The 25,309-nt window shown below is 29.4% G+C and overlaps 1 protein-coding gene across 4 annotated transcripts in view; it reads left to right on the plus strand.

The window, feature by feature from the left end:
• LOC149556995 (putative serine/threonine-protein kinase At1g09600) overlaps positions 1–25,309 on the plus strand; it is a 289,816-nt gene that overhangs the window by 218,234 nt on the left and 46,273 nt on the right. For 3 of the 4 annotated variants that reach the window (XM_089831639.1, XM_089831642.1, XM_089831641.1), the window contains one exon: positions 2,950–3,055. The exons of the other annotated variant lie outside the window; for it this stretch is intronic. In XM_089831639.1, coding sequence (XP_089687765.1) covers positions 2,950–3,055 — 106 coding nt within the window. The remainder of the gene's footprint in view (positions 1–2,949; positions 3,056–25,309) is intronic. 4 annotated transcript variants of the gene reach the window in all.

The following is a 25,309-nucleotide window of genomic DNA, read 5'->3' on the forward strand; positions in this document are numbered from 1 at the left end:
AGAGTACAATTTTCTCAAAATCCAATAAAGTAGGCATATCTCAACTATCCTCAAATATGTGGTCTCAAACATGAAGAAAATCTAAAGAAAGAATGACATGTCAAGAAGGTAATAAGCATTCTCTATTGACCTCATTACTAAGAGAACTAATCCTAGGCTGATATGACATATCTATATGGGATACCAATGTCCCTAAATTTTCTAGAATACATCTCACATTCCAAAATCATGTGAGGAGCTCAAAAGCATTAAAATATCAATTTCTTGCAAGATACAAATATAAACATTTTGATAGTAAAAGGGAACTTTCAAATCAAGATACAAAAATACATAGAATGTATTATGAAAATTCTAGTTCCATGACCTTACTCTTTGTATTAAATACTACAAATTCCAATAATTAAAACATTTCAAACATTATGATTGACAAGCTCTAGATGGTGTGCAAAATTAGGTATTGATGAAAAATACCAAAAATCAAACATAAAGAAATTAATATCAGTAAATATCACTGGTCTAGAACCACCAAAAAAAAAATCTCAAAAAAAAATCACTTCATAAAACTTTACATAGATTTGACAACATAACAATGCGAATATCCCAAAGAACCACACGAGCAAAGCATTAAAAACTCACACTTGCCCAATCGAGATGAGGAATCAAACATAAATGTCAAGGAATGATAATTCTCAACCCATGTCCCTATTATAATTCATTTCATTTGAAAATATGGTGTAATTTAAAAATAATGAGATGTCTTACCTCATATAAATGATAAAACCAAGAAATAGAAGAAAATTTAGAAGACTCTACAGAATTAGATAAAACCTTTAGTGAAGAAAATAAATTCTAGCATGAACCAAATAAGCCACTCCATACAAAAATCCAATACTTTGATTTTACCCAATGAGAAATTATCTTATTTTATCAAAGATGTTTTGGAGTAAAATCCAAATTCCCCTAAAGAAAAAGTGACAAGAAAGAAAAATTGCAGCTCAATTAAAAAATATAAAATACTTTTCCCAAAAGCTTCTTTCAAATAAATTATTTGAATAATCTATTTTCCTTTCTGCATTTAAATAAAAATAATTAACTAGAATCTAACTACCAAAATTTATCTAGTAATCAAAATAATATTTATATCTCCCCAAACATATTGAAATAAGCATTTTAATTAACTCATCTGTAACAATTGCATGAACTTCTAAATAAATAAACATGCTCATGGTTTTAAATAAAATTACATAATGACTCCATATTCACCAACACATGTTGAAGGGAATAATACAATAATATGAATACATCGTCCATACAAGAATGACATTGGCTCATTATAAAGGGAAAAGATATTATCTCATGTGGAATTGTTGGTGATATATTCATACTAAGACCTAACATGCCATGTAAATTTGGTGTTTGGTACCTATTCATTAAAACACGAAAAATATCAAGTGCAAATGCTCATAACAAAAAATGTAGCATATATGACACATGACAACAAATAGTAGAGGATAATGATATCATTACGTAGATCTCACAAATGAGTAACTATGATTTCATCTCAATTTATATTATCAATGATCTCAACATGGACACAATAATCAAGTTTATTGGGTGCATCTCACAATGCCACCATAAAATCATAGCATGAGAATAGACACCACATTACATAATTAGATCACACAATCACATAGGAGAAGTGATAAAGCATCTAAAGACAAAGTAATGCATTGCAAATCAGGTAGACAACAAGTCATAACACAATGGTCCTTACAATCAAATATAAAACATAACAACTTGTTGATCAAATGACATAAATATACATTCCTTAAAGTTACATTCTCTTATAGTTATTCCCTTAATTTCAGTATAACTAAAAGATAAATTAATTTAAACTTGTGCAAGGCTTACATTCCTCTAATATTTTGACCAATATCACTCCTTGCTTTATTTCTCCTATATCAGTTATATTCCTTGATCTCCTTTTCAATATTTGATGCATGTGACTTGGATGTTGTCTTTTATTAAATTATTTTATCCCCTTTTTGTAATTTGCTGCCACCTTTCTATTTAACATCACCCCTTTAAATAGGGCTTTGTCACCTTTGAAAGGTCACACCCTTTTTATAAAAAACAAATTCCACTTCATACTTTAGGGATTCATCATGATCTCTTTCGTACATGTCTACCAATTGTAAATAATATTATTTAGAATTGATTTATTATTTTTACAAATTACATATTTATTTGGTTGGCCTTTAATCAATATAGTGATTAGTAATATAGTGATTGATATTAATATTATTTAATAATTTATAATGATTAAATTATCAATACTTGCTAATATTGATTATGGTTTCCATGATATTATCAATGATCTTTCTAACTTTCACATGGATAGGTTTATATGTTTTATTATTTATCATTTAGATTTTATATCAAGGGATATTTAGGTACTATAACATATTAGTTTAATTCTATATTAATATCTAATTAAAAGTATATATGATATTTATTTATAGTCTTGAACTAATCCTTATAAAAATGATACTAATTTTTTAAAAATTCACTTAATGATTGAAGAATATTTTAATTTGTTCCTCATTTATTATTAATTTACATTTTATCCATATTTTTTTCTCTCATTTGATCTTTATTCATAATAATAAGATGAAGAACATAAATAATACCTATATTAATTATTAGAATCATTTAATTACAAATGTTGTTAGTTATTAATAATTAAGTGAATTATTTATTATTAATCTTCTTTTGTTTCAAAGAACAAATCTTTTCCATAAAGATAAGTATTCACTTAATTATGATTTTTATAGAATTTTTAAATTTACTTGATAGTTTTCGATTTTACTTAATGTTTTATAAAAGTTTTTAAGAAAATATTATTTTATCAAAGATATAATTATAATGTTAATATTTTCATGCATACAGGCATAGAAATGGAAAATTACATAGTCGCAAGCATCAAAATACAAGAAATAAAAAGGATCACAATACTACAAAAGATGGACAAGAGGAAATCATGCTAGCCATTGAGGTTTGTTCTTAAAATATCTAAAGTCATATATGTAAATACATATAATAAAAATTATATATGATCATGTATCTACTAACAATAAGAATAAATAGAAGCATGCACATAGAAATATCACCAAGAGAATAATGATTTCGTATATAACTATATCTTTTAGACAACATAAGAGAAACTTTAACATTTTTTAAACATCATTTCTTTTTATAATTGATAATTTTACTACAATTGATCGATGCATTAATTTTTTTAAAACTATTATATTTAAATATTTATATTTATTATAAATTTTAATGATCATAGCTTTAAAAATAGATTATATTAGTTTATTGAGATAAATAAACAGTTCTTCAAAAATAATTTTTAAAGTTTTAAAAAATGTTGTGCCAAGTTGTTAGTCTCTCCAAGGGAATGAATAACTCAAGGCTTTGATAACCCTTTTCACTTCAAGATCGAAAAATTTATGATGGTATTCCCAACTTATAATTTACTTTAAAAACAAGCTATAGACTTATTGTGGTACTTGGTTTTCATATTCATGGATCGTGACTGTTTATATTTCATTATCTTCAACAATTTTTTTCAATTTTGTATGTATCCGTAAGATAAAAGATAACCTAAGCCTACTCTTGATAACATAAAATTAAAATGAATTTGAAATTTTCTTTCTTTTTAAAAATATTTGAAGCTCTATATAACCTAGTATGTAATCTTGAACCACAAAGTCAAACTTGAAACCATAATAGAAATTTAATGAACAAATGAAACAAGTGGATTGATTTTAATGCCTCGGACTAATAAATATCCTCACCATGTTTTTTATTAATTTTTACAAATCTAATTGATGTATCAAAAACCTCATCACCCACTCAAAGAATTTAAATATTCCCTTTGAAGAGACCCATGAACAAATATTACTATAACAAAGAAAATAAAAAACATAACTTCAAGTAATTTTGATACTTTCAAACTATGTGGATTTGAATACAAAAATAAAGATCTTAATTCCCAAAAAAAAAAGTAATCAAAATCTTTCCTTGAAAGAGATCAATGAACAAAAAAACATAACTGTAGGATACCTATAAGAAAATGAAAAATTCTTTGAAGCATTGAATTTATATGATCAAAAGAGCTCCAATTTAGAGATAACTTTGTGAGTTACAATTAAACATGATAAAATTTTAATCTACTAATCAAATAGTTCAACTAATGAATAAACATATCCTATTGGTAACTTAAAATAAAAATAAGATTTCTACTTATTTTTTAAAAAAAAAATTAAAATAGAACATAAGAGAAGATGGGATTATATATTAAAAAAAGAAGAATATCAAATTGATCCTATCCATGACATCTATTAGTTCCTAAATAAATAGATTGGAAATATTACAAATTATTCTAGGATTTTTCTTCAAACACTTCAAATGACTTGGTAAACTAGTAGGATCAATAGAAATAGATCAAAATTCCCTATACTTTAGGCTCTACAAGACCTATGTAGGTAAACCTACTCTTAACTATATGTTCAAAGTTAGAGATTTTAATAGTAGTTGATTTGTTATCTTCCTTTTATTTATAACCTTTCATTCATTTTGTAATGTTCTTGGAATGATCAATTATTTTTATTTATTAAATGATTATTTTTATTCTACATTCTCTTCTACAAATGATTTACTTCTACACTTATCTGATTCAATTCTATTTATGCTTGTACTTCCTCTATTTTATGATGATCCTACTTGCTTCAAATGAATGCAAAAACAATATTATTAAACACAATCCATTTTTCAAAGAATTAATAGTAGTCCCTTATCTTTATTGGGTGTAAATTCATTCCTTATCTTTATCAATATTATACCTTTAGAAAAAAAATCAACCATTTAATCATATCAATGCAAAGTGATTAAGTACACAACAAACCAATAAGTCTAATTGACTTTAAATTCTCTTTTAGGATGCCAATTAGACAAGAAACATAAGGAAACTCTTTCACAAGTGTTTCTTGATATTCAAATCAGTATGAAGCATAAATAATATCTTTGCACAATTTTTAAGAATGACAATTGATTCTTTCAATCCATAATCACAAGGGACTAAATTAATAATATAATAAATTCATACTAGAATTTGAGAAAATGAAAATGGATCTTTTTATTCCTTCAAAATAAATTAGTACAATGTATATAATTCATTTCTTCATCTATTCTATGCTATCACTTTATCTAACCTTCTCAAAAATACAGTCTTTGTTTCTCATCTATAAAAATGAGGTGAAGTGACAAGATTTAGACCATTTACAATACTTAATATAACTAAATAACTAAATAACCTAATTTAATATAACATTATAAAATAATTTATCAAAAGGAATATTAAAAAGTCTTTTGAAAACACTTTTCTTCAAGAAAGAAGAAATTGCTCTAGGCTCCATTTCAATCATTCAAAAATTTGTTCCTATTCCTTGATCATCTTTTTAATTCTTCTAATTAAAAAGGTATTCTTGCAGATTTCAAGTATTCCTAGACTTGTTTTAAATTTTTTGCATGAGGAGGCTACTTAAAATTTGAAAACATCCAACATATTGAGCAAGTAATCCTTCCATCCTCATCCTTTAAATTCTCAAACTTAATATATGAATGTTGAAAAAAACAATTCTAGAATAATCACCCTCTCTAGAGATATGTTAGACTTAGAAACATTTTTTTTTTTTTAATTTTATAAATGATAAATACATTTTGAGACTATATTCTTATATTCTATCTTCAACTTTCCAAGCCCTTCACATGGTCTTCTTTATCAATGAACTCTAGTATTGTTAAATGCTTAATAGTGTGAAAAGAAGACAATTTCACTTTAATCCTTCCTTCTTTTTCTATATAAACTATCTGTTGTGTGATAATATCAAATTTCTCCTCTATTCATTTAGTTTTAATAGACACGTCATGCTTTCTTTGAGTCACTTCACAAATCCTAATAAGATCAAAGTGGAATGCAAATTCCATCTTCTAGAAAGATCATATAATTGTGGTTTATGCTTAGCAAATGTTTCCAACATTTTTGACATATTATAACACTTACTAATTACCAGGTCAACTTTGTATTCTAATGCTTGTTCAAAATTATTGTTTAAGAATTTCTCATAAAATTCTTCATTCCATATTATAACACTTACTAATTACCATGTCAACTATGTATTCTAATGCTTGTTCAAAAGTATTGTTTAAGAACTTCTCATAAAATCCTTCATTCTACAAACTTATTAGTCTTTTCTTTTGATACTCTAGACAAAGAAGGGGAATCCTTATGTATTAAGATTTGATCTATTTCTTACCTCTTAACTCTTGTACTTGTTTCCTCAAGGAAATATTATTTGGAAATAATTTGTTTATAACTTTATTCATCTCCACTTCTCTAGGTTGTGCATGTTCTAAATTTTCCGGCAAATGTGTAATTTGGTCTTTCTTAAAAATATATTTTTGCATCATTTATGTAATAACTACTAAAGGAGAAGTATCTTCCATTGTTTTCACTATTATAGTACCATTTTCTCCTTTAACAATATCAAATACTTTTGGTTTATGAGGCCTCTTAAAATATACCCATAGGCCAAATTTTTAGATACCCATAGGCCAAATTTTTAGTCCTAGAGTTATATCCTCACATGCCAATATTCTCTTTTGTATTAAACTCTTTGATAAATGCAAGATTATCCTAAATTATCTAATTTGATCAAGTAATAAAGATGGTTGATATATAAACCAAGAACAAATAACTTATCACTTTTTTCACCATTTCTCTTGCTTCATCTAAAGTATAATTTACATAGCTAAAATTCATTTCTTTGAGAGGCTAATTAAAAATATCCCTATGTTGAGATTTGTCAAATCCCATTGGTCTTATTTGTTTCTTTTCTTTGAAATTTTTCTTCATTTGAATCAAAAAATATTTAAATGCTAGTGTATGAATGAATTTTTTATATCTTTAGTAAATCTAGTGGAAATGGCCTCCCTTTCATTAGCAATGTCAACTGGTTCTTCTACATCAGAAAGTTGAGCATTATAGCCATGCATTTATTCTTGAAAGTAGAGAATAAAGCCAATTCACTTCCTCATTGTTGACCAAATACCTTTAGTATGCTTGCAGTTTTGGCAGTATCTCACTCTTCTTTTTAATATTCATATGTTGCAATATGAACCATCTCATCTTGTTTCTACATATTTAGAGGTAGGGAAATTCCAATAGTATTTAAGTCTAAATAATGAATGATTGAGTTTTTGTTCCTTTTAAGAGGAGACTTAACCTCTCATGGAAAACTTTCTATAGAATTTCTATTTAGTTTTTAAAATCTTTGATATATAATTTCATTCTCATTATCTCACAAATCTAATCATAGTGGAAACCCAGTTGTCCCCAATTCTCCTTTCATCAGCCTCTCTTCTTTTGACTTCTACAACATATTCCATTTCTTCAACCTATGTATAATGTCCTAACAATCCATGTAACTATGTGAGATATCCTCTCTAATGTCAAATCAATGTTTAAATTCTCTTATAAAGGAATCATTGTGACCCTTAGGGTCATATTTCCTCTTGTTATCACCATTCAACCAATATGTTTTCTTCAAACAATCTTTTACGTTCTTAAGAGAACTAGAACCAATAAAACATCTTGCATACCTAACCACATGGAGCAAGAATGTCCCCTATCTCCTCAGTGTGTTTACTTATTTTTGAGTCACATCACAATCTGCCAAATAAGTCCTAAGAAGGTGATCCCATAAATGACACAAAAAATGGCAGTTAATGGGGAGAGAGTGCTCTTAAAGAAACAATTTTTTGTTTTTAGTATTCCCTTTCTTTGGATTTTATTGTAGTGATTTGAGGATTTCCTCTATTTTGGAAGGAATTCTTTCTACCTTCATTTTGAGTGCTTTAAGTATCTATACAAAAAAACAATAATGAAATATAATATAGTTACAATCTTTAGTATTTTTGTCCCAAGTCTTGCACCATAATATCACTAGGAGTCTTTTTACTTAGCTATCAATAGTAAATAATTTTATTGAGTTGCTTACCATACTACTATTATGAAATGGAATTAAATGACATAGTAGGAAATATTTTTAAAAGTCCTACTAGTCTTATACTGAACCAAATTCTTATAAATATTTCTTTCTATCCCAATGGCCAAATCAAACTCAAATTTAATATTAGGGTTCTATATTCTCATAGACATATATATTAGGTATATAACTATTTTTTCCTATGATAATCACCATATAATTGAATCCAACCACAATATGTTCTTACAATTTTTTTTTATGAAATTCTTAATGAGAAATGAACCCTTATCATTTAATTTCACACCTTGTTGTTGTCTCATCTCCTCATGAAATAAAAAATTTCAATAGGTCTAATGCTTCACACCATTCTTTCATAATCTACTAGGTATTTCTGTATATTGACATTGGTGAGTTCTTGTCTATCAAATCAAAACATTTTGTAATACATGAATTCATCATTACTAGAAGTGGGTTTCCATTTGTTACCTTTTTGGTTCTATTTTCTAGTTTATAGTTTTGGGCAAGTGTGTCAATAAATTCAACATGCACAATTTTTTTAGGAATAATTATCTTTACTATGTCTAATTTCTATGGGTTTGACTTTGGTATATTTTTATTCCTACTAGTGGAATCATACTAGAAGAGATAAATTAGCATCCTTGCACTCTAACCATTTATCTGAACACATGACCTTGATGCACATGTTGATAGACACTAGTGGTGATTTTAAGATATCCTTTTGTAAAAAACTTTTGGTGGTTTATCCTTTACTAAATAATTCTTCTTTATAAACATTTTAACTAGAAAAATTAACCTAATAAGAGAAGTAGAGAATTAAATTATTATTTATTTCTTCTTTTATACTACATATCTCTCTATTCTTCACAATTTAATCACACTAGCTTCAATTCTAGCTTCCACCCATTTTGATAAGAAATTTGAAAATATCAGGTGACTAAATTTTAATGATGTTCTTTAATTTGTTCTAGTAGTATTTTAATTACTTTTAACCTCTATATTTGTGTATTTATTTTTTCTACTAGGTGGTTTTCACTTATAATCAATGTTAGTAATGCCATTTTAGATGTGTCCTTAATGCATTCGAAAATAAATCAACTCTTTCACCATTTCTCCAGTTCCTTATAACATTCATAGTAAAATAATGCTAAGTTCACTATTTTGATACCTTTACTTTTTCCATTTTTCAAAAGAGTAAAGGTTTAGCTATATTTCCACCTTCCTCTTTATGTCTCGCAAAACAACAATGGTTTCTCCATTTCACATTCCTTACTTTTTGGTTGTAGAATAGTGAAAGGTTCACCTTTTTGCAAGCTTTGTTCTCCAGCTGCTACAAAATAGAGAAGTACTTAAAAAAAGTCTTCTTTATGAGGATTAGTGATATACTTGGATTCAAACAATCAATTGGGATGACCTTTTTAGATGATTGGATAAATATATTTCACAACATTCACACTTTAAACAAGTGGAAAGAAACATTTTATGTAAGGTACTCCTCATAAGAGAATTTTAGACTAAAATTTTAGAGAATTCAAATTATTAAAAGTATACATAATATAACTAGTGATGACCTATATCAACTGACTAGTAGAATTGAATTTTGGGATGTCCAACAATGTCTTTCCAATAATTTCATTTTTTAGGGATGAGGTGTTCATACAATACTTATAAGAATTTAGAAATTGAAAGAAGTAAAAAAATATCGATAGGAGCAATAGCATCTTAAGTAATAGAAAAACAAATAATAGTGTACAAATACAAATAAAAACATGAAACCTAATCTATCGTGCATTGAAAAAATCTCATTTTTAAAGAGAAAATTTGCTTCAAGAAATGTCCATGTATCGACAAACCTTGCACTTCACTTGAAGTATTTTTTTTAGGTATGAATTTTCCTCACCTTTACTAATGATTACATACACTCTTGTACCATCCTAAAATGGAAACACTTATTTTTTGAACTTTTAGCCCTCCATATTGTGGCAAAGGCCCCTTTCTCTTCTTCCTATCTTACTCAAATCTCTAAATCATCACCAATTTCTATGAATATCATTGATAAGTAAAATTTTAATTCCTTTTAGGCCATTTCTATAAGAAAAGTCCTTTATTTTATAAATTATTTTATGCAACCCCCAACACCTTCCAAACATAGACTCTGAAAAGCCTCATTAGGTATAGATCAACATAAGTTTACCTATACCTAGTATAGGTTGATGTAAGTTGACCTAAACCTAGTATGGGTTGACCTAAGTTGACCTATACCTAGGACCTAAACAATTATAAATCTTGTGGCCTCTTGGGCCCCCTAACTAATTTCTCCATTGTGTCAATTGGATCACTTTTTTTTTGGTCCCAAAAAGTAGTATATAAGAGATCTCAAGAATTTTATTTTCACATCTCATACTCATAAGACATATAGGATTAAATTCAAACATACAAAAATCAGTAAGAGTATTCTAAGGGCACCATAATAATTCATGAAATTTTCTTGCATCCTTGTTTCTTGCATTAAAATTCTCTCATCAAGGTTGTACTAGAGGTTTTATTTCAAAAAGGAGATTTTTAATTCTCACATCTAAGTTATTCAATTATTCATCAAATGAATATTGTAATCATTCACATTCATGAGGTTTTCTCTTACATAGTTTCCTTTTGGCTTTCTTTGTGTTGATTCAAGGCTATTACATTACATTCTTTACTACATACTTAATACAGTTACATCTACATTGGGAATTATATTCACCATTATTAGATTTTCTTCTACCACTTGCTAAAATTTTCTATTTAAATTAAAATTTCAAGGTTTATTTCAAAATCTATGGGTTGACCAAGGCATGCTCACCCCGAGCAAACAAAATAATTTCTCTTCTTTATAGATTAATGATCACAGTTTTAGATATAGATACGAGTACTCTTTTTGTAGAATTTATGAGATCTAGAGAAGCTTTAGTCATACACATTGAAAAAAAGTGATGCTTCCATAAAAAAATTATCTATAGTATTTATATATATATATACATTGAATCAAAGTAACATCTTCATTAGATAGATCTCTATCTAGCTTTTTTTCTTCTCAACTTCCTGATTCTAGATCTAGTTTGTGTTCTATCATCAATACTTCTCAAATACAATTTTTAACCCTTTAAAGTGTCTTTAATTTATTTTATTTCCTTATCCCTTTACTATATATATATATATATATATATATATATATATATATATATATATATATATATATATATATATATATATATATATATATATATATATATATATAAGTTTCTTTCTTTTAAAATTAGGGTTGTAATTGTGATTTTAATTCAAAATAATAAATGTACCATCACATGAAACATCTAAAGTAAGTTAACATTGTAGAAACTTTTTTTTTTCTTATTTCCTTATCATAATTTGGGTTTTGTATTTGACTACCTTCATATTTTGGGCTTTGCTAATAAAACTTGAGGGATATTGAAGATTATGTTTGGAAGCCCTCCTTTTCTTTTTACCGTTGGATGTTTAGGAAGTGTAAGTGTACTTTGATACACATCTTATTTTTGATCTCTCTAGTGTTTTCTATTAGTATAGTAAGTAGATTCGATCGCTCTTCACTGTGACCAAGTCACTCTATATAGGTCGAGTCATGTATTTATAAAGACATGTAAATAATCTTGTATATGCCAAGATCTATAGGAGTAGCAAGTCTTTGGTCGCCAAGTATTCTTATGCAAGCCGAGTTCAGTAAAAGACAATAAAATAGAGCAAATGGATGTTGATTCATACAAAAGGTGTCGAGCTAGTTGAGGCCAAGTGTCAGCAGGAAGAACATGTATGACCAAGCATTAGAGATAGTATGTGCCAAGCAATCCAGTTTGGACAAGAATTTTTGAAATGACACAAACTTAAGGCAAACCATTTTGAATTGACATTTAAATAACATTTAATGTTTATAGAGGTTTTTTACAAAGGTTGTTATGTGTTTTGATGTGGATCATCGATTTGTATGAGGAAAAATAACCAATTAGATGAAGACGATAAAAAGGAAACATCCAGATTATTGATCTTATCATAGAAGACTCTATAGATGTCTTTATAAGGAAGATCCAAATTGTATTTTGTAAGATGTGAAGTGTTGTAATAGATTATTCAAATGAGTTAGGTTTTGGAGGTTGCAAGCAAAAGTGTGAAGTAAAAGAGTATAGCGACTGAGTGTAGTGAAGAGAAAAGTAAAGATTTAGTAGATAGAAGATCAAATCAAAGAAAGGAAAGAAAAGATCTATAATTAGCAGTGTAAGTGCAGACCGAAAGATTAGGTACTGAATCATTTTGGCAAGTGATTAAGGATAAATCTCTTAATAGAGTGACCCTAGTAGGCCTATGTAAATCTCTTAATAGAGTGCTTACTTCATTGTAAGTTTGAAATCATTTAATCAAGATAGATCTAACAATCTTGTAAAAATCTTAACAAGGAAGACCCCTCACAGAGTAGATCATAATAAGTGATCAAATTTGTATTCCAATTAGCCAATCTCATACAACTAAAGCATAATTTTTTATTGTTGAGAGCTTGATTGACTTAGTTGAAAATTTGGAGATCAAGATTCAAGTCATGGAATCAGTATGAACCAAATGGGATCATGCTTTTGTTATGGTTATTCAAACTCATAAGCCATTCATTGGAAAATATGGTTTGATTCCATCCACCCTAGCCTACCAACAAAAAAAAGTGAAATATTCAAGGGGGATAAAAGAATATTGAAAAGAACAAAATAAAAAATGATACCATTCAAAGTTTTCATGAACAAAAGAGGATTAAAAAGGTATGACAAGCAACATCAGACTATTTGTGTCATATAATATTTGTACTATATATACGAGTAAGTTGTAAAAGTTTTGGAGTCCTATACGGACCAAGTCATAGGCATAGGGGTACTATCATTTTTTGACTTATACTATAATCATGTAATCATGAAAAACTATTTTTGCGACTAATGTCAAAGGGTGAGATTGTTGATATCTCTAGTGTTGTTGTGTATTAGTGTCAAACACTTAGTCATATAGTAGAGACTTATAAATAATCTTGTATATGCTGAACTCTATAGGAGTTGAGAAATTCTTTGGTCTCCAAGTATTCCTATGCAAGCCAATATTAGTAAAAGTCAAGAAAATAAAGCAAATGGATGTTGAATCATACATAAGGTGTCTAGCTAGTTGAGGTCGAGTGTCAACTAGAAGAATAAGTATGACTGGGCATCATAGATAGTATGTGTTGAGTAACATAGTTTGACCAAGAATATTTGAAATGGCACAAACTTTGAGGTAAACCATTTTGAGTTGACATGTAAATAACATTTAATGATCATAGAGTTCATTATAGAGGTTGTTATTGTTGGAAACTTACAACTAGAACAATTATTGTTTTATCATTGATGTCAAATCTATTGATAAGACATATTGATACCTAATTTAAATGTCATTTCTATTTGATTAATAAAGAGGATTTGAATAATTTCTCATAACAATAGCACCAAAAGGAAAGTTTGAGTTATGCAAAGGAAGTTACAATGGACATTTGATTAGATAGACTTTGATAAAAAAAAGTGATTGTTTATATCAAGAAAGTTAAAACAAGTCAAGGAATATAGTAAAAGGCTAACAAGTGGCGAGTGATGCTAGTGTCAACCAAGCTATAGTTAGTGTCAAGCACATCTAGTGTTGATCGAGCATCAGTATCAATTGAGCAAGATAGTTGATACTAGGCTAAAATATTTATAGCAACCAATTAATTTAGTGATGACCAAGTGTCAAAATTTAGAGATTCTCAAGTGAGATAGTGTTGAGACCGAACAAAGATCTAAACTTACAAAGTGAGTTGTAATCATATAGATCAAAACCTACTATTTCTTTCTAATTATTGTAAATAATTTATATTGAAATCCTTTTAATAGAAGTTGACCTAAAAGTCATTTGGAATAGTTAACATTCTATGTAAATCTTTTAACTAGGTGATATTCTAAATGGAATGATCAAAGTCTTTTGACAAGGCCGCTCCTAATAGGGTGACTAAATCCTTTAAAAAGGTCACATTTGATAGTGTGTATTGTAAATCATTAATAGGGTTGGCTCCTAATAGGTCTCACTTTGAAAGAGTGAAAAAGTGGTGACATGTTGCTAGTGTTTTTTCCCAAACTGGGTTTCCATGTAAAATCCTAATGTCAAACATGTGTTGAATGCTTGATATGTTTTTACATTTGATAATTTTTTCATTAAGAAAAACATGTTATGTTTGAGACAATAATTTTATCATTACAATAGACACTGAACAACAATAGGATAAGAAGAATAGTGAATGTTTATGTTTTAATGTTCAAATGACACTTGTGGACCTAATTGAGTAATTGATTCACCTCCCTCTCAGTTATTCTAAACATTTCTAACAATTAATATTAGACTTTAGTGCTTATAGAGAAATTTTGAAGGTACTTAAAGCCAAATATCATGACTCATAAGAGAGATATACTAAAGCTAAACAAGGAGAACTTTCTTGCATGGCAGACCTTGATGAGGTTGCACATATCTAGTCTTAGTGATGCTTCTATCAATTTTGTGGACAATGAGTATGTGAAGGTGACAACTAGTCCTCTAACTACTGATCAATTGAAGAAAAATCAAGAACACAACCAAGCAAGGTTGAAGATTGCCTCAGCCCTAAGCTATGTTGAGTTTGATGACTTCAAAAATTTTGATAGTACAAAGAAGATGTGGGACAAATTGAAAACCAAATATGTAGATGATGACAATATCTTAAGATCCAAATCAGAAAACCTTGTGAGGAAAATTCGATGACATGAGAATGGTGGAAGGTGAGAACATAGTGCAATACTGCACAAAGAGTCAAAGATATTGTCATTGCTATTCAAGGTGAAAATGAAGAAATCAAAGATGAAACAGTAATAAGAAAGATATTGAGGACTTTGCTCCCTATATATTACATTAGAGCTTCTACAATCCAAGAACTAAGATGCACACCAGGTAACACTTTGACCTTAGAAGGTGTAATTGGTAGACTTATTGCTTTTGAGATGTCTAGCTTTGATAACTACATACCTACTACTATTGAATCTTCTTTCTAGTCAAAGTTAGTTCTTAGCAAAAGAAAAGGTGTTTATGTGAAGAGTGACAATGATAGTTTAGATAATGAGATTGATGAACTTGAAGTCCTTATTGCAAAAAGGTTTGGAAGAGGAATAGGTATTTTACAAAGGTAAATTTTCTATTATTTGTTTCTCATGCAATAATATTGGTCATATTACTACTAGATGTCTTAACAAAGAGGATAAGGATGAAAGAAAAGAAAAGAAGTACAAAGGAAGAAGAGATAACAAAGACTACAAGAGAAATAATGATAAAAAAAGTAAGAAGTCTTATTATATTACTGAAAAATAAACTGATAATAAATCTAAAAGTAATGATGATGAATTTATCTATGTTGCTATAAAAGAAGACTAGAAAACTTCATTAATCTCATATGATAGATAGATAATTGATAGTGGATGCTCCAATCATATGACCAATGATAAAGATAAATTTGAAGATATTGGTTCATACAAAGGTGGGTGTGTTAAATTTGGTAATGATATCCCATGTGTTGTAAAATGTAAAGGTAATTTCAATTGACTAACAAGATAAAATATGATAATGTTTGCTAGCTATAAAAATTAGGTTACAGAGTTGAATTTCACAACAGGAAGACCAAGATACATGATGTTGATGTTAGTAAGCTAATTGGAACTGGTGATTAGACAAGAGGTAACCTATTCTATCTAGATTTATCAAATGAGACATGTATGTTTGTACAACAAGAAGATGTCTGGTTATGATATAAGAGATTATGTCATCTGAACTTTGATAATTTGGTGAATATCAGTAAGATGAAAAAAATAAGAGGGTTTCCTAAACTAAAGAAGCTTGATAATGATATGTGTAAATAATGTCAATTGGAAAAAATTACCAAGTCTAGTTTTAAGAGAAAAACATACATTGCTAGTGATATTTTGGAATTGGTTCATACTGAATTATATGGGCCTACTAATGTTCAAAGCTATTGTGGAGATAAGCATTTCATTCTATTTAATGATGACTACTCTAGGATAATGACTATGATGTTTCTTAAAGCTAAATTGATGTTTCTTAAAGATAACTTTGATGTTTTTTAATTATTCAAGTGGTATTTAGCAAGAGTTAAAAAAAAAGGGAAGAGTTTGAAGTGATAAAGATCTAATAGAGGTGGTGAATTCATTTCAAATAAGTTCAATACATTCTACAATGACATAGGAGTTTAAAGACAGATGTCAGCACAAAGGACCCCCCTTCGAATGAAATCGCTAAAAGGAGAAAAAAATCAATAATGGATTGTGCAAGAACATTGCTGATGGAGAAGAGTGTATCAAAGAAGTATTGCAGAGAAGTTGTTAAAACTATTGTTTACACCCTAAATAGAGTACAAATCAAGAAAGGTACAAATGCTACACCTTTTGAACTATGATATGGTTATGCTCCTAATGTCAAATATTTTAAAATACTTGGAAGAAAATGATATATATTTAAAGAAAATAGGAATTGAAAACTTGATGAAATTTAAAGTGATGAAGGTATATTCCTAAGATATTCCACTAAGAGTAAAGCTTACAAGTGTTTGAATTCTAACACCAACAAAGTTGTGGAAAATGCAAATGTGAGAGTTGATGAGTTCGCAGAGATAAGTGACATTTCATGTGATAAAGAATCTGAAGATTACAATACATTCATATATGTGGAAGATGGTGCTCCCAACACTCAAAATGCACAAACAAACCAAGCTATAGTTTCCCAACAGATAGGAAATGATGAAGTGCAAATACAAATTGTCGACCAACATAGTGTGGGTGCTAAGAAAGAGACTAAAGATGATGAGTCACAAACAAGAAATGCCAACCATTAGATAGCAAGTGTCGAGCATACAGAACATGAATGTGAACCTAAAAAAGAAAGAGCAAATGAGCTTGGTATTATTTTCCAAGATGAACTTGTAGAAGAATAAAGAAGGAAACTACCCATGCTAGCAAAATATGTTATAATACATCATAAACTTGAACAAATCATTGGTAATTCTGAATCAAGTTTTATGACAAGGAACTTGACTCAAAGATGACACATGCTTATTTTGTGAATTTGAGCCCAAATTAGTAAAAGATACTTTAGAAAATAAAGATTAGATTCAAGCAGTGAATGAGGAAATTGACTAGATTGAGAAGAAAAATACTTGGACTTTAGTACCAAGACCTGAAGACAAAAAATTTATTGGAAAAAATAGGTTTTTAGGAACAAACTCAATAAAAATGGTTAAGTAACAAGAAATAAGGCAAGACTAGTATGCAAAGGTTATGCTCAAGAAGAAGGAGTTGATTATGGAAAAACTTTTTCTCCTGTGGCAAGATTGGAAGGAGTCAAAACTCTACTTGCATACTCAACCTACATGAATTTCAAGGTTTATCAAATAGATGTCAAATCTACATTTTTAAATGGTATACTTGAGGAATAAGTGTACATTGATCAATGTGAAGGATTTGTGGGTCTAAACAAGAAGAACATGGTATGTAAATTTAACAAAGCTCTTTATGGATTGAAACATGCTCCAAGAGCATGGTATGAAAGATTACATAACTATATGATGAAGATTGGTTTTGAAAGGGCAAATGATAACAAGAATTTATACTTGAAGAACGGTAAGAACAATGAAGTACTATTATCTAAAACATTTGTCGATGATATTATATTTGGAGGAAGAGAAGCATTATGCAAATCATTTGTTGATGAAATAAAGAAGGAATTTAAAATTTCTATGTTTGGTGAAATCAGATTCTTTGTTGAAATATAAGTATCTCAAATGAAGTTTGTTATATTTAATACTCAATCCAAATACATCAAGGAGATGCTAAAGACTCTTGGCATGGAAGAGTCAAGGCCAGTGAGCACACCTATGTTTATAGGACATACATTATCTAAGAATGATGATTCTGTTGAAGTGAACCATGCCTTATACAAATCCATGATTGAAAAACTACAATATGTCATTCACGACAAACCATATATTGCATTAGTAGTTGGGATAGTTGCTAGATTTTTAGAAAATTCTAAAGAGAATAAAATGATGGTTCTAAAAAGGATAATGAGATATTTGAAAGGTACAAAAGACTATGGATTCTATTATAAGAAAAGTGATGGATTTGAATTGAATGTACTTACTAACTCAGATTGGGCAACAAATATTGATGATAGAAAAAGCACTAGTGGAGGTGAATCCTTTCTATGAAAGAAATTGGTACCATGCAAAAGTAAAAAACATAATTGTATTTCCCAATCAAAATTTGAAATTGAGTATGTGGCAACTACAATAAACTGTTCAAATATCATGTGGATAAAGCAATTATGAAAGAATAAATTATAGATCCAGTGATTATCTACTGTGATAACACAAGTGTCATTAACATTTCAAAGAATCTAGTGATGCACACTGAGACAAAGCACATTGCTATTAAGTATCACAACTTGAGGGAACTAGTTCAAGACAAAGAGGTAAAGCTAAAATATGTGAATACAAAAGAACAAATTGTTGACATATTCACTAAAGCTTTACCTAAAGATGCTCATTAATATCTTAGAGATAAATTAGGGGTGATTCCCCTAAACAAAGATACTAAAAAAGACAAGGTGCATTGCATCAAATGTACAAATTAGACTATCTTACACATTAATCCAATACAACTCTACTTTGAGAAATGCCTAAGGTAGATTGTCAAGTACAACATAAAAAAATAGTCATAGACAGATGGCAGGAATCTATCAGAGATGGAAACATCTACATAATTTAGATGTATGAAGAGTTTGAAGCTCATAAAGCTAAGTGTCTTTGGTATTGTTGTCAAAGAGGGAGAGATAAGAAACTGAAGAGAGATATTGTGTAAGAGATAGAGGGAGAATCTACAAAGGAAGATGTATCCAAGAGGGAGATCTATCATTTTAGAGGGATAAAATCAGCAAAGAGAATCAGAATGAAACTAAGGCTATTGATCACTCTATTGGAAATATTAGAGGAGTAATTGAGACAGGAGGGGTGAATTCATTACCAGATAAATAAATCCCAAATCTATGAAAATAGCATGAAAAATAAATCCCAGAGATGTTAGTAGAAAATAGACTATGAAAAATGAATACTACTAATGCTCAACAAACACACATAAAATGTTGTAACTCGGTAAACACTGAATATGCTTGGTAAGTACTTAACATGCAAATCTTAGATGTTATTTGTGATTTCCATTATTTTAAACTTAGATGCAAACACAAAAGAAAATAGCATGAACACATTTGACACCGAGATTTAACATGGAAATTCAATTGGGAAAACCACCAATTGCAACTAGTTACTCTTTTCACTCTTTTGAAGTGAGCCCTATTAGGAGGTAACCTTGTTAAAAGTTACGAAACACACTATTAGGTGTGACTTTGTTAAAGGATTTAATCACCCTATTAGGAGTGGCCTTGTTAGAGGTTTTACAAATGACTGCTAAGCCAACTCTATTAAGAGATTTAGATCACTACTACAATAGTTAGAGAGTAACAATGAGATGACCTGATTTCTAATGCAATTGAATTGTTGATTACAAATCTCTATTCTGGCTTGTACTTGATCCTTCCTGATTGAATATATCTTTTTAGCTTCATAAGGATATTGTACTTATCCTTTTGATTCACTTCCTTACAATGTCATTAGATCTTCAAAATCTTCCATGCATTCACATTCTTACACATTTTTCAAATTCTCAACTTGACCTTATACTTATATCATTCATATTATCAAGTTGGCTCATATACAACTTAGAATAACTAATATTCATCACCTCAGTTGGCTAGAACCAATAGATAAATCAATTAAACTCAATATGCCAAAATAAAAAATCCTTCGTTAGCTGACCCTTCTTAGTAGACACTAACTTAGAAACATTTTGTATCTGTTAACCAAGTGAACTCGGTTAACACTGCATATTTGTAAAGATCCTTTGGTAACTGACTAAGCTCGATTAACACTAGTTCCATCCAACATTTCCTTCATTAACTGCATGAGCTTGGTTAGCACTCATCTTCTGTAAACTTTCCTTGAAGCTTGAGTTAACTCAGTAGACACTACCTTCTGAACTAGGGCAAACACACAAATGCTTGGTAGTCATAGAAAACTATTTTGTGTAACATCAAAAGAAATACACAATTAAGCAATTGTATCCAACAATCTCTCTCTTTGGCATTGATGGCAACACAATATGTCATAACACAATGACATTTTTGGAACAAAAATAAAGTAAAGAACATATCCTTAGTTTTATTCTGATTCATATCTATGAGAACTTTCTTTGTCAGTATGAACTCTTTTTGTTTTCAGTTTCTCCCTTTGTCAAAAAACTTTTCTCTACAACAACTATTACCAAGTTCATTCTCCCTTATAGACATCTCTATGATAGCATACTTCTCCCTCTTACAGAAAAGTTCTTCTAATTAAAATTTCTTATAAGATATGATAGTAAACTTCTCCCTCTTTGACAACACATGCCAAAGACAACAACTCTGTTAATATCAATTTACCTTAAGTACTGATTCATTTGAAATATGCCCTTGTCAATACTACACCAACTGATTGGTCTTCAATAGGTTCTGGTTGATGCATCACTAAACTTCATTTAGTGAGATTTAGATAGGGGAATGACCCCTAGCTTACTTCTTAGATATAGAAATGCATTCTTAGGTAATGACTTGGTGAATATGTCTACAATCTATTCTTTTGTGATCACATATTCCAATATGACTTCCTTATCTTGAACTAATTCTCTTAAGATGTGATATTTTATTGCAATGTACTTTGTTTTGGTATGCATCACTGGATTCTTTGATATATTAATTGCACTGGTGTTAACATAGTATATAACTTTTGGATCTTTGATATCTATCTTCATTCCTTCCGATACTTGTTTGAACCAAACAATGTTAGAGCAATTAACTGCTATTGCCACATATTTTGTCTTTGATGTGGATTGAGAGATGCAATATGTTTCTTGCTTGTCCAAGAAACTAGTCTTTTACCAAGAAAGAATGTTCCACCACCAGTGCTCTTCCTATCATCAATACTTCTTGCCCCTTCAACATTAGTGAACATGCTTAAGTCCAAATTGCATCCAATTTTGTACCATAAGCCATAGTCTTCTGTACCTTTCATATATCTCATGATTCTCTTGATTTCCATCATGTGATTTTCTCTAAGATTTGCTAAGAATCTTGCCACCATATCAACTGCTAATGCAATGTGAGGCCTTGTATGTACTACATACTGCAATTTTTCAATCATTGATCTATATGTGGTCTAATCAACTTCCTTTGAATCATCATTCTTGGAAAGCTTATGTCTAGTAGACATTGGGTTCCAATTGGTCTTGAATCTTCCATTTCAAATTTCTTTAGTATCCCCTTGATATACTTACATTGAGTGATGTAGATATCGCTTTTGCTTTGCTAAATCTACAATCCAACAAAGAATTTTATCTCACCAAACATGGATATTTCAAATTCATTAATCATTTCTTCTGAAAATGCTTTGCATAAGTCATCATTTCCTATGAATAAGGTATTATCAACAAATATTTCTGCCAACAATCTACTTGTTTGATCCTTCTTTGATATATATTTTTCTATATAGACTACTATTTTTCATTTGTTCTTTGAAAGCCAATTTGTATCAATTAATTATGAAGTATTTCATAGCAAGCTCTAGGAGCTTCCTTGAGACCATATAATTCTTTGTGTAATTTGTAGGCCATGTCTCTTTTGTTAGGATCTACAAAACCTTCTAGTTGTTCAATGTAGACTTCCTCATCAAGAAATCTATTCAAGAATGTATATTTAACATCCATTTGATACACTTTAAATCTTCTATGTGTTGCATATGCTAGTAGAGTTTTGACACTTTCTAATCTTGCAACAAGAGCAAAAGTTTCACCATAATCAATACCTTTTTGAGAATAGCTTTTGCACACCAATCTTACTTTGTTTCTGGAAACTTTTCCATCTTCATTCAATGCGCTCCTAAACACCCATTTTGTGCCAATTATATTTTTATCCTTGGGTCTAGGTTTTGTTCTTCTTTATTTGTTGTATTTCTTCATTCATTTCTTCAACCCACCTTTCATTATCTAGAGCATCTTTAACATTTCCAGGTTCAAATTCAACAAGTAAACATGTACTTTTTAATTTTCTTCTTGTCATTGTTCCATCAGATTTGTCTGCAATGATCTCATTAGGTGTATGATGCCTTCTAACATATCTTGTTAGCACAGGTTCTTTGGATTTTAAATGAGTTCCACTTTTTTCATCATGAACTTCAGTATCTAGCACATGTTCCATTGTCTATGACTCAGGTCCATCAGACATAGTTTGAACTAGCTTGGTAGCTTTTGATTGAGACTTGAGTCCTTCAAACTGTGACTTGGGTTGCACTATCTGCAACTTGGTAACTATTGGAGATTTTGGGGACTCGAGAGATGAAGCCTTCTTTCTTTCAGATAGATTTGGTATGGTATTAGTTTCATAGAAAACAAATCTTTTGTAATCCTCTGACTCTGTGTTGTTGTCTTTTTCACTCTTTTCTTCAAACTCATCAATTCTCACATGTACACTTTCTATGATTTTTATGAGTAGAGAAATTCAAACATTTGTATGCTTTACTTCTACAGGAGTATCCTAAAAATATTCTTTCATCACTCTTGATATCAAATTTGTCTTTTCTAGATTCTTTCAAGATATAACATTTTCTACCAAATACTTTCAAGTAACTTACATTAGGTTTGTAACCATACCATTGTTGACAAGGAGTTTGATTTGAATCTTTTTTCAACTATACTTTGTTAGGTATGAACTGCAGTGTTGATAGCTTCCTTCCAATATTTGATTGCAACATTTTTTTCAATCATCAGTTTTTGATTGCAACATTCTACCTTGAATCCAATGTTATTCAATTGTACCACACTAAGTAGATTATGTTTTAGTCTTTCAACCCTCTATCATAATATTCCATGTGCTCAAATTTTATTTTGTCTCCAATCATATCATGTGAATAGCCACTGTCAATAATCCATGTACCATTTTTGCTACTATCAATGTACCATGTACCATTTTTGCTATCATCTTTTACTCCAATATATGCCATTTCATCTTCACTGTTATCAAATTCCTTAGCCATAAAATAAGATTTCTTACCTTTGTCCTTGTAGTTCTTGCAATTCTTGGAATCCTTCTTGCCTTTTTTCTTATTTCTTTTTTTTCATCTTTGTTTTCTTTATTCGGACACCTTGTAGCAACGTGACCAATTTCTTCACAAGAAAAATAGATCAGTGAAACTTTACCTTTGTACTTTCCTCTACCTTTGGAATACTTTCTTGCAAGTAGGGCGTCAACAACTTCAAGATCACTTTCTAAGCTTTCTTCTCTTTCTTCTTCTTCACTTTTTGATTGATTGGACTTTGATTTCTTGCTTTTTTTCTTGAGTGAGAGTTTAGCTTCAAATATAGACTCCATAACTTTTGAACTAGGCAATATATTTATCAATATAGTTATCAAACTTATTTAACTCAAAAGTTATCAATCTTCCAACTAGAGCATCAATGTTATTTTATTATTTGGATTACATCTCATCTCTTGAATAACAAACACAATAATTGCATAAATAGAAAAAAGAGTTCTAAGTACCTTGGTTACAAGATTTTTCCTACAATGTCTCCTCTAGATGCTTTGATTGCGCTCACACTTGCTTTGATTCTTTCCACAAATTTTGCAATGTTCTCATCTTCTCTCATTTTCATCTGATCAAAATGACCTATAAGACTTTTGGCCTTATCTCTTCTTACATTTTCATCTCCTCCATAAATGTCTTTTAGTTTGGTCCACATTTCATAAGTAGTTTGGCAATCTTTTACTTCATCAAATTTAGCATAACTGAGAGTAGACACAATATCAATCATCATGATGTTATGATTCTTCTTTTCAGCAATATTTTCAACTGATAATGTTCCAATGGGAGTCTTGTATTCAGTATCAAGATATTTACAACCTAAATCATTAACAGTAGCCAAATGTAACCTCATAAGTCCTCGAAATGTTGCAAAATTATTTCTATTTAACTTGGGAATCTCTCTTCTATATGGCATCTTGATCTTTAGCTTAGGTCCTTAAATCCTTCTTTACAAGCACCAAGAGCTTTGATACCAATTTTTAAAAATATAAGAGGAGTAACTAAGAGGGAAGGGGTGAATCAATTACCATAAAAATAAATTCTAGATCCCTTTAGATGTCAGTAGAAAATAAACTCTGAAAACTGAATACTACTAATGCTCGGTAAACACACATAAAATGTTGTAACTTGATAAATACTGACAATGCTCGATAAGTACTTAACATGCAAATATTAGATGTAATTTGTGATTACCATTATTTTAACCTAGCTGCAAACAAATAAAAGAAAATAGCATGAACACATTTGACACCAAGATTTAACATGGAAACCCAATTTGGAAAAATCACCAATTGCATCTAGTTACTATTTTTACTCTTCTGAAGTGAGTGTTGTTAGGAGCCAACCTTATCAAAGGTTACAAAACACATTGTTAGGTGTGACCCTATTAAAGGATTTAATCACCCTATTAGGAGTGACCTTATTAGAAGTCTTTGGACAATTTAATAGAACTGCCACCTTGTTAGAAGTTTTACAAATAGCTGCTAAGTCAAATCTATTAAGAGATTTAGATCATTGCTACAATGGTTAGAGAGTAATAATGAGATGACCTAATTTCTAATGCAACTAAATTATTGATTATAAATCTTTTTTCTGGCTTGTACTTGATCCTTCCTAATCTAATATATCTTTTTAGCTTCACAAGGATATTCTACTTATCCTTTTGATTCACTTTCTAACTATATCATTAGATGTTCAAAATCTTCCATGCATTCACACTCTTACACACTTTTCAAATTCTCAACTTGACCTTATACTTATATCATTTATATTGTCAAGTTGGCTCATATATAACTTAGAATAACTAATATTCATC

Source organism: Cupressus sempervirens, chromosome 5, assembly GCF_028749045.1.
Source record: "Cupressus sempervirens isolate cs-2001-9-10 chromosome 5, ASM2874904v1, whole genome shotgun sequence".
Lineage (NCBI taxonomy): Eukaryota > Viridiplantae > Streptophyta > Pinopsida > Cupressales > Cupressaceae > Cupressus > Cupressus sempervirens.